Genomic DNA, 11,434 nt, shown 5'->3' on the forward strand with positions numbered 1-11,434 from the left:
TCAGAAAACCACTATCACATTGCAGCAGTCCTCTAACTCTCCTCGGTTAAAATAGATGACAAGCATGCAGACCTCCCACTGGCAAATTGGAGAAATGAAAAGTGCTATGGAGGACATAACCCAGGTATACGGGGAATGTTTCTTGGTCAACAATCTTAACTCCCCCAAATTCCTTTATCACAAATAATAATAATCATGTTCAAAGACCCCCTAAAATTCAGGATTATAAATTCAAGTCTTTAAATGATTTAGAAGAATTTCTTGACAAAAAGTTATCTGATTTAAATGTCAAACTTATTGATTTATCAAAAGATTTTGCTGATAAATTAGATACCACTTTTGATTATAAAAATGAAGTTTGGTCAGAGTTTAATTAGCTCAGAGGTTATCTCAAAAAGAATAGTAAGTATGCTGATAAACCCAGAATGCAAACTTATTATTACGATCGTCCTACCCCTCAAGATGTCTTAATAGAGGAACGCGATTGAAATCAGACTAATACGTCTTACAGTGGTTCCGAAATTTATGAATGGAATCTTGATGGTTTGGCTGATAGACAATTGACTATTCTTGTGCATAGAATGCTTATGTATGCATAAAATTATAAAAAATACATATAGAACTATTTACAAAATAATTATTGCAGGTTTTACTGGTCAGCTTCGTGGCTGGTGGGATAATTATTTAAGTATTGAAGAAAAGGAGATGGTTATTAATGCAATAGCCACTGACGAAGGAGTTGATAACTTAGGCATGGCTCTAGTGAAAAATAGAGAAGATGTTGTTTACACCCTTGTTCTTACCATATTAAAATATTTCAATGGTAGATTTACCAATCAGAATGAGACTGTCTGTACTTTGCTAAATGGCCTTAGATGTAGGACCTTAAGCGAGTTTAGATGGTAAAAAGATACTTTTATGAGTAGAGTAATGAAATTACCCGAAAATAAGTATGAACATTGGAAAGCTAAGTTTATAGATGGCCTTCCTCCTTATTTGCTGAAAGAGTAAGAAAAGCTCTAAGGGGTAGTTACGGAGAAATTCCGTACAAAGATTATACCTATAGAAAATTGATAGGAGTATGCACACAAGAAGGATTAAACTTGTGTAATAAGTTAAAATTGTCCAGACAGCTTAAGATAGATAAGCTTAAGAAAAAATCACAATTAGGAGACTTTTGCACCCAGTTCGGTTTACCCGAGACTTCTACTCATAAGAAGAAGAAACACAAGTATCATAGATACCCTAACCCAGACAGTTCTTATAAGAAAAAGAGATCTAGATATAGATCCAAAGAAGAGCGTGATGCTAAGAAAGCCCATCGCAAGTCTACTAGATTTGCGAAAAATAGGTCTAAGCGAGATCTTGTTGATATTAAGTGTTATAAATGTGAAAAATTTGGCCACATAGCTCCAAATTGTAAGCTTCAAAAGCTGAAAACCTTAGAACTAGACGATGAGTTACGTGATAAGGTTTATGGTTTGTTATACACTTATGGATCAGAATCTGATTATTTTTCAGAGTCAGAATCTGAAGCTGAAATAGATTTACTTAATTTATCTGATAGTGATAAAAATATTGATAATACTTGTACAGCTTGCAAAGGTAATATATGTACTTGTGATGATGATGAATTTTATAAATTACAATCTCAATTTCAAGATTTGAACATGAAAACTATTACATCTGATAATGTAATAGAACTTTTAAAAGAACTTACTCATGATAGACTTCGTGAAAAAATTATTAATTTGGCTGCAAGTTTAAGTTCTAGTTCTTCAAAGCCTTTTGAAAAACAAAAGAACAAATTTGAATATTTTGCGCCTTACTCTTTTGTCAGAAATTAATAACCGACTTAATAATAAAATTACACTAACTAGAGATGCTTCTTTCGATGATTTAAAGGTTTAAATTGAAAGTTTAAAAGGGGAGATCAAATCTCTTAAACAAAATCAAATGATTTGTAATCATAGGATTACTCAGATTGAGAAAATCAATTCTCTAGCTGAGAAATCTAATGATAAAAACAAAGGTATTTCTGAAAATGATATTGAAGAAAAACCTATTAAGATTGATTCTCAACATGATATGTTTTTGGGAATGATGCAAATTGTTACTGCTCATAGATGGTATATTAAATGTACTATTTTAATTGATAATAGTTTTTCTATTACAAATATTGCTATGATTGATAGTGGAACTGATGTTAGCTGCATACAAGAAGGTTTAGTACTCTACTAAATATTTTCAGAAAACTACTCATATGGTAAAGTCTGCTTCAGGACATGCTTTAGACATAGAGTATAAATTACCTAATACTGGTATTTGTCAGAATAAAGTCTGCATTCTTCACTTCTTTTTCTTGATTAAAAACTAGTTATACCCTCCAATTATACTTAGAACATCTTTTATTAACGCTATTTATCCGTTTACTAGCATAGACTCAAAAGGTTTTACTGCTACTTATAAGGATAAAGAGATAAGTTATACTTTTATGATAGATCCTGTAACTAGAGATATAAATGCTTTAATTGATATGAAGTAAGGACATATTGATTCGTTACAATTGGAATTATTTAGTATGAATATAGTTGATACTTTAAATTCTACTAAAGTGCATGAAAAGATTAAATTAATTTCCGAAAATATTGCTATTGATATTTGTGCTGAGCATCCTAGTGCCTTTTGGAATAGAAAAAAATATATTGTTACTCTTCCATATAAAGATAATTTCTCTGAGGATGATATTCCTACTAAATCTCGACCTTGTCAGATGAACGCTGAATTGGTAGAATTCTGCAAAAAAAGATTGATAATTTGTTACAAATAGGTTTGATAAAACCGTCAAAATCTGCTTGGTCTTGCACAGCTTTTTATGTTAATAATGCTGCTGAAAAAGAACGTGGTATTCCTAGATTGGTTATTAATTATAAACCTTTAAATAAGTATTTAAAGTGGATAAGATATCCAATTCCCAATAAAAAAGATTTTTTGTCAAGATTATATGATGCCAATATATTTTCAAATTTTGATTTAAAATCTGGATATTGGCAGATTCAAATATTTAAGATCTTAGTTATAGAACTGCTTTTAATGTTTCATTTGGGCAATATGAATGGAATGTTATGCCTTTTGGTTTAAAGAATGCCCCTTCTGAATTTCAAAAAATCATGAATGATATATTTAATCCATATTTGGATTTCATCATTGTTTATATTGATGACATTTTGATATTCTCAAAAATATTTGAAACGCATATTAAGCATTTAGATATTTTTAAAAGAATTGTTATACAAAATGGTTTGGTATTTCAAAACAAAAAATGAGTTTATTCCAAACTAATATTCGATTTTTAGGACATTATATTTGTCAAGGAAAAATAACTCCGATTCAAAGATCTATTGATTTTGCTTCAAAATTTCCCGATATTATTACTGATAAAACTCAGTTACAAAGGTTTTTGGGAAGTTTAAATTATATATCACCTTCTTATAAAGATTTATCTCGTGATTTAGCTCCTTTATATGATAGGCTAAAAAAGGATCATAAAAACCCTTGGACTGATAGTCATACTATTTTAGTTAAAAATATTAAGCAACGTGTTAAATCTTTACCTTGTTTAACCCTTGCTAATCCTGCATGGCAAAAGATTGTGGAGACAGATGCGTCTAATATTGGTTACGGAGGGATTTTGAAACAAATAAATCCAAATAATAATCATGAATACTTGATTAGATTTCACTCTGGTAAATGGTCTGAAGCCCAGAGAAAATACACTATTGTGGCTCATGAAATGTTAACTATAGTTAAATGTATTTTAAAATTCCAAGATGATTTATATAATCAAAAGTTTTTGATAAAAACTGACGCTCAATCTGTTAAATATATGTTTAACAAAGATTTTGAACACGATGCCTCAAAATTGATATTTGCAAAATGGCAGGCTCAATTAGCCCCCTTTGATTTCGAAATTCAATACAAAAAAGGAATTGATAACTCTCTGCCAGATTTCCTATCTCGTGAATATTTGCAGAATGGAACCCCCATGGGGCAGAGGTAGAGGTAGAGGAAGGGGAAGATCATCCCCACATTCCCAAGAGAGAACATCTCCTTCAGGATCGTCATACGGATCCACATCAAACTCCCCAGTTATACAAATGGGAAGAAGAACCTTTACTAATGAGAAGATATCTCTCAGACGAGAATCCTCAATTGGACCATCCGTTCACCTGGAAGATATTCCAGAAGATAATCCATTATATGCACACTTGCAGGCATACTTGACTGCTCAAAAGTAAAGTGATACTTTTGCTTCAATTACAAAAGAGGACAATGATGATATCAAGTCTTATGAGAAATTGCTTAAAAAAGAAATGATATTTCTTTTAGAAAATACGGATATTCAGAGGAAAGAAGAACCATGGAAGATATTCCAAAGGTATTTGATAAATGAATTATATTATCCGAGTGAGTCATACAAAACCCGATCTTATTATGAGACTATTCTCACCAGTACATGCAGTGCAGAATTTCAGCACTTTTCTGGTTATAGCAGAGACGAAAATGTTTATAACTTCTCGAAAATCATTATCAAACAGATTATATCTGTTGAAGATTGGGGTATATCTACAATGAAAGAAAGGCATATAAGCCTTAACAAGTCCCGTATGAATTTTACCTATTGGGATTATATCCAGGTCTTTGATAAAGTATTCTATTACAATAATGATAGACATAAGAGCACTTGATTTATAAAGGTATGTGCAAAGATATTTGCAGAGCCCATTCCTAATTGGTTTCTAAACTGGTGGTCATACCACGGTCCGACAGTTAAGATATTACCTGATCTATTTCTTATGTTATACAAAGAATGGATAAAATTTTTACCAGTTCTAAACGAGTTATACCACACAGATCATATCTGTTACTTAGAAAAGATTGACCAGATATATTTCTTTTTAGAATTCTCTATTCTTTGGATTCATAAATGAATTCCAGAGGTAGGATTCACTGAGGAACAGATTCATTGTTTATACATGACCTTTTATAATAATTTCTAGGATAAACTGATGAAAAAAGATCCTAAAACAAAGACGTTATACGGTCAAGAACTCTTGGATTCCATTAAAACAAAAATCCAAGAATATTCCAGCAACCCTCAGCAAGAGAAAATTGATGATAGCTCAGTTCGGCACATTGCCAGAAAGATCTCCTTTCAAGAAGGGGATAAGGAAGAAATGATTAATGACTATTTGGAAGAAGTAAAAAGAAATTTCCTTCGTTCCATCAATCAATATGAGAAATCAGACACCTCAATGCAAAGTGAGACCAGCAACGATGATATCGCAGATGACTCTTAACCTATTGAATCAGAGAAGATATTATCTGATGAAGCCTTACAAGATGCGGAAGAATTCCTCCGCAAAATGAAAGAGTTAGAAAAACGACCAGCACAGTGAAGCCGCCGGACCCCACAACACAGTGAAGCCGTTGGACCCCACTCAACAGTAGATATACTGTTTCAACAGTAGAAATACTATTTTGTACAGTAGAAATACTGTACAGGGACTCATTATGTGGGACCCTTTTTACTATTTAAAGATTTTTTTTCTTTTTCTATTTATACGTTCATTCTTTCAGAGAGGAAGAAAGAAGCCAAAACCCCCTCTCTCTTAAATCTCTCTCTCTCTCTCAATTGTAAGTACTATTTTGTAATCGAAGTTCAAGTAAATAAAATCTCAAGTTCTTCGTATTCAGGCCTTGTATCCGGCCTCATAAGGTATTTTTTTCTTACTTATAGTATTTCTTCTAGTCTCTCCTCTCTAGCCGTGACTATGTCCGGCTAAGAGACTTTATATCTATGTTGAATATCTAACTTCTCTTCTATATAAACTATGAAAGATGTGGCCTCTATCAAAATATAAAGGAGTTTTATATATAGTATTTTGACTTGGTTTCGAGATGGTGGTACAGTCTATTCTAGCACTACTCTCATTGGCTTTGCCTTAGTGGCTTCATCTAGCCAGCCGTGAACCTTAGCCCGTTAAATGAGTTGAAAAGGGCGCCTTCTTTCACGGTTAGAACTGCTAGACACATGGACTCAATGAAAGTATGTATTAGAATAAAACAGACCCCTTGCTTGAGTAAAAGGTTAGACCTTCCATACAGTCATTAAACTATATAAAAAATTCTTGTATATTTCGATTCTTATATCCTTACTGATTGTGCGAATTACCGCCAGTCTTTAAACTTAAGGATACTGAATTAGCTAGATTGGGTACACTCGATCATGTTAAAATTAGAAATCTTTAACTGGTGGAAACCTCGGTGGACATATAAGGGTCAGCAGAGGTGTGAAACAATTCCAGTTCCCGATAAATCGGTGATCTCTGTTTTTAGCTAGATTGGGAAGGCCGTACGGATTACCGCCAACCTACACTCGATTAAAAGAAGTTACTGATGATAAACTTCGTGAAAAAATTATAAATTTGACTGCAAGTACTAGTTCAAGTTCTTCAAAACCTTTTGAAAATTCAAAAAAAGAATTTGAATATTCTGCTCCTTATTCTTTATTAGAGGTTAATAACGTCTTTTAAATAAAAGTACAACTCCAGCAAGAAATTTCTTAACCCCCAAACAAATATTGTTCAGGATAGTGATAATATTTCTGATAAGGATATTCCTTCTGCGTCCGAAATGGATTTCAACCCCAATGATGTTTAATGATCCACACCAAATAGATTTTAGTCCTGAGTCACAAGCAAGAATTTATATTCAAAAAGAATTTTTTTGTAATAAATGGAACCGGTTTAAAACTTGGTTTTTTGATACTTATAGTAAAGATGATTTAAATAATATTTCGCAAGAGTTTTATGAAACTTGTGCTTTACATAATCAAATTATATATTTTGTTTCTTGGTTTATAACCACTTATTTACCGCTATATATAAAGGTTTTAGAAAGATGATTTAATAATAATAAAAGTTTTCCCAAATTCCTCCACATCAGAGCATAAGGTTAGTCTTGTATCACACATTTCAAAACAAAAGTTGCAGAAAGATCTTTGTTTGATTTATATGTAATGAATTGGAAGTTATCCAAAAAGGAACCAAAACCAATCAAGAAAATTTTACCTAGCAGTAATACCGTTTTTAAACGAATTCTAATTACCTAAGCTGAAACAAATTGTAATTGAAAGTCTCGAGTTTTTTTTTTTGCCAAATATACATTCCTCACAATTTTCCAGAATATTCCAGGTCAGTGAAAGTTCCAGGAAATACAGATCTGAAAAGTGAAACACACGAAAATAATATAACTACCTAAACTGAGCAGGAAAATGAACTTAACTCGGCTTTCAGGGAGTGGATACAATAAAATTTACCTTAACATGAGTTTCTTTGAACTATCTCATTTTTTCAGCATCAGACCAACATCATACGACTTTCACGAACAGCTACGCTAACAAAATTTGAGCTTTTAGCATGATTTGCCACAGCGAATTTGAGTATCATGATTTGGACATTTCCGAAGTCAAATGATGGATTACTTCAATCACAGATAGACAATAAAACCAGTGTCTCAAAATTACATGGTTTCCCATCTCTCTGTCTTCTCCAATCCATCTACGCAGAAGATTTACCACTTTGCAGCAGGAGAGGTTCTTTCATCTCCAAGCACCGAAATTAATAGATTGAAGTGAAATGTGTCCGAGAAGAAGATCCTTCAGATGATGTTTACACAACCCAAGTCGCCTTCTATGTAAACTGGGATGGATACAACTAGAAAATCCAGTCTTCCAACCAGGGAACCTTTGTCTTTCCATCACGTGAAGAGTGTATACACGAGGAGCTGCAGCCATGCATCCTATAACGAAGCAATTGCAAGGACGTGTGTGACTCACCATTCTTGCCAAAGAGAATAAACATAGTCCACTGTATGCTATTCCATACATTAAGGCATCATCATCAAAAGCTTCAGAATTTGTTGCTTCATTGGTTATCTCAAGCTCAATATCTTCAGTTGCAGGAATTCTGCTTAATTCAAAATCAAATTTCTTCTCTATCTCAGTCTCATGTATTCTATACTTTATTGCCAGAGTTCTGATGCAAGACATCCTTAGTTGATTACAAATAGTGAGCTTTACCTCATTAAAGTTGTCACACTCAGCATACCATCTCAGCCACCGGCATATTAAACCTGAATACCAGTCAATGATTTCATTGTCATCCCAAAAAACTAGCAGATGACATGGCCGAGGATATCCTTCAGAATTTGTCAACCCATATCGAAAAAGTCGCTTCCTTATGATGCTGATTGGAGCTATGATCTGCGTCACTAATGTTGAAGAGTTGGAGTTTGGCAACAGTTCAAGAGTAGAAGCTGTTTCAGAAGATATATATTCCTGAACACGCTTCTGAAACTCATAGTACGAATCTCTTAAATCTTGAGGGAGAGCTGGTTCGACAATATGCTTAGATAATATAACATCCTCATTCCTGTCGCATTTAACATTTTTATTTTGCATCCAAACTTTTAGTAAGACTTTGTACCAATGATCAGTTTCCATCCCATCTTTTCTAAAACACGAGATTTGGCTCAAAAGGGAGCTACCATCAGAGAGATGCTTAATCTCCGATTCTTTTACTTTCTTCAGACCATGAGCCAGCCATTTCTTGCCAATTCTTGCTGTCCCGATATTCCACGAGTGCTCTTTCTGCAAAGAAAATAATGTTACCTTTTCCTTCAATTTGTGAACAGCCTTTACAGCCGGACTCTCTTTCAGGCTTCTTTTAACCACACTTCCCAAAAAGCGAATGCCAGTAGGCCCATCACATGGAAAAACATCTATTTCATTTTCAAATTCTAAATGAAGAGAATTCTTAAAGTAATTTTCAGTTTCAGACTTAATGGCAACAGCCACCTCTTTGGGACCAGAGATGGCAATAAGAATCTCATCCATGAAGCGGCAACAATGCACCCTAATTCCAGAGTTGCCCATACCATTGCATTCTTGAGAACCATTACCAGATATCTGTCTCCTAAACCAACTGCGTAGCATGGAGTTGGCCAGACCTTCCTCAGCGCTTGATCCTTTATCAATAGCTTCATATCTCATTGACAACCTGTACATTTCATGGTCAAAGAGGTCAAGATATATGTTCATTAAAATTGGAGACAACACTCCTTCTTGCGGGAGACCATGTCCTTTTGGAAAACCACCAAATTCTAAGTTCAATACCCCACAGTCAAACATACTACACAGTAATGCATATAGGAAAGGATCATCTATCTTATCTTCCATGACTGAAAAGAGCTTACCTAGGATACGATCGTCAAGCTTTTTGCAAACTGGCAGGGTGAACCACCACTTGGGATTAATTATCTCTTTGCGAATGTATTTAAGAGCAGATAAATGGCTCCTTCCACTACGGCAACCATGTGATATCTTCGAAAAATGAGGTCGGTAGACAACTTCTAATACAATTCTGATTGCTTCCTCAACAACTTTGAGTTTTACATTTGGAAAAACAAGGACTTCTTTCTTTGAGCCCCTTGTTGAGATTGAATATGTGTTAGCACTCACATCAAAATTCCCACAAGAAAGCTCTTCAGCCATGGCTTCAAAAGGCAAATTCTCAATATCTGATGCTAGATCAACATTGGAACTCAACCGCATACTATCAAAAGCATCACAAAGTGTTTTTGGATTGGCAATCACTTTCTTTATGAGGTTCTGAAACTTCCCATTTACATACTGTTCCTTAACTCTCTTTTTTATGCGTAGTTCAAGTAATCTTTTATGTTCCACCCGATTCACGGGTTTACTTTCATCAAGATTATAAGACTCTTCCACCAAGCTGGCTAAGTTCTGCGCCAATGACACTCCATGTTTCTTCTCCTCAACATCAATTGACTTCTCAACCATAGGCACCAAGTTCTTAGATACTTTGGGATTATTATTCTTCTCCATGTTCAAACATTCTTGAACCAAACCGGCTAGGTCCTGAGCTAGTTTTACTTTGCCAATCTTCTCATAGCGACTGTGACAGCCAACTTGATTAACAGTAGTATAAAGTGAATCACCAAGAGATATTACAACAGGCCTCCCTGTCACGTTTAACCAAGTATTAAAAACAAATGAATTTTCCTTACAATTCCAGCACCGAGGCAACATAAATGTGCTTCAATTCTATAAATTAAAAAAAATTCATAAAAGAAAGGAACTACTTCAGACATATAGGTGTGTCTGGTATAGCGGTAAGAAAATATTTTTCATGAAAAAATTATTTACCATTGTTTGGTAATTCAGCCAAAAGGGAAAAAATGATTTCCTTCAGCAACGGGCAAAGTCATTTCCTTTCCAAATATCCAACTTTTATCCATATTACTTGTTTCAACAAACACCTAGACACTGATTTCAATCTTTAGCCCCCAAAAGAATGTCACCAAAATACTTATCATATACCTATGCCCCAAATCCTCCATCTTGTATGATTACCATATATCACCTACTTTATACATTATACCCAACCAGAAACTAGAAAATAAGACATTTTCCAGAAAACATTTTACTTAATACTGAAAAAACTTGCAGTAAAATTTTGAATAAGAAATCAAATAAATTGGAAAAAAGCATTTATTACCAATAACAGCAGCAGTAGAGGAAGAATTGGGGGCGAGAAAGTGCAGTCTTCTGAAAAGTGAAGTACATTTATGCACCATATTATGATCATTACCAGCCAACAAATTGCTGTTCAGTTTGCTATCCTTCTCATTTCCATTAAACAAATTGCTGTTCAAAGGAACGAAAGATGCTAATTTTAGATTAATTATGAGACCTAAAGCCCTTCAGAGGAAGCTAAGAAGATGCAGTGCGCAGTAAGAGTGAAAAACCAAGAAGAAAGAGGAAGGGAAACCTTGTTTTTTTATGACGTAAGAGAAAGAATAAAGAATTACTGGATTGACTTTTTATTGCACTAGCAATTTATATTATTTGTATTTTGATATTCACTATAAAAAGGGGAAAATAGGCCACAAATTACCCCTAAATTATTTGAAATGGAATAATTTTATTCTAACAATTGATCCATTCGAATATAAATATAGTTAAAACAAAAGAAAATGCTCAAAAATATTCATAAACTATTGGAAGCGGTATTTTGTTACTTATCTTGCCTAACAAAAAAGCAACTCAAAAGGAATCTTTATTTTAAGAAAAAAAGTAAAAATAACTAACTATATGAGATGAGATAATTATACCAATAATTATTTTTGGTCCAAATATGCCTTTGCAATAGTGAGCATGAGATTTTTGAGTCACTTGACTAGTGACGATAGCACTCCTAAAAAAATAGATGGAGGGCAAAATTATCAATTTTCAATAATTCAGGCAAATTTGACCTTTTTTCTAAATAATGAATGTTTAGAGTATGAG

The 11,434-nt window shown here is 33.6% G+C and overlaps 1 protein-coding gene across 2 annotated transcripts; it reads right to left on the reverse strand.

Annotated features, from left to right (window-relative positions):
* Nucleotides 1-7,049: 7,049 nt before the first annotated feature.
* LOC107773969 (nuclear intron maturase 4, mitochondrial) lies at nucleotides 7,050-11,432 on the reverse strand. Of its 2 annotated transcripts, none has more exons than XR_012695311.1 (3): nucleotides 10,644-10,956; nucleotides 7,382-10,107; nucleotides 7,050-7,284 (listed from the first exon to the last, which is right to left on the reverse strand). XR_012695311.1 is itself a non-coding variant. In XM_075222430.1 (3 exons), the coding sequence occupies exons 2-3, from the start codon at nucleotides 10,720-10,722 to the stop codon at nucleotides 7,664-7,666; spliced, it is 2,523 nt and encodes an 840-aa protein (XP_075078531.1). In that variant the 5' UTR covers nucleotides 10,723-10,792; nucleotides 11,260-11,432; the 3' UTR covers nucleotides 7,050-7,663. The 2 variants fall into 2 exon arrangements, 1 of the variants encoding a protein (XP_075078531.1); XM_075222430.1 differs by adding an exon at nucleotides 11,260-11,432 and having other exon boundaries at nucleotides 7,050-10,107; nucleotides 10,644-10,792.
* Nucleotides 11,433-11,434: the final 2 nt, after the last annotated feature.

Source organism: Nicotiana tabacum, chromosome 10, assembly GCF_000715075.1.
Source record: "Nicotiana tabacum cultivar K326 chromosome 10, ASM71507v2, whole genome shotgun sequence".
In the NCBI taxonomy this organism is placed as follows: domain Eukaryota; kingdom Viridiplantae; phylum Streptophyta; class Magnoliopsida; order Solanales; family Solanaceae; genus Nicotiana; species Nicotiana tabacum.

What these genes read in the sequence shown, in the direction of transcription:
- LOC107773969 (XM_075222430.1), bottom strand. Translation starts at nt 10,722, where the DNA reads ATGGTGCATAAATGTACTTCACTTTTCAGAAGACTGCACTTTCTCGCC. An exon ending in CTCTACTGCTGCTGTTATTG is followed by an intron (nt 10,108 to 10,643) that starts GTAATAAATGCT and finishes TAAACGTGACAG; the next exon opens with GGAGGCCTGTTGTAATATCT.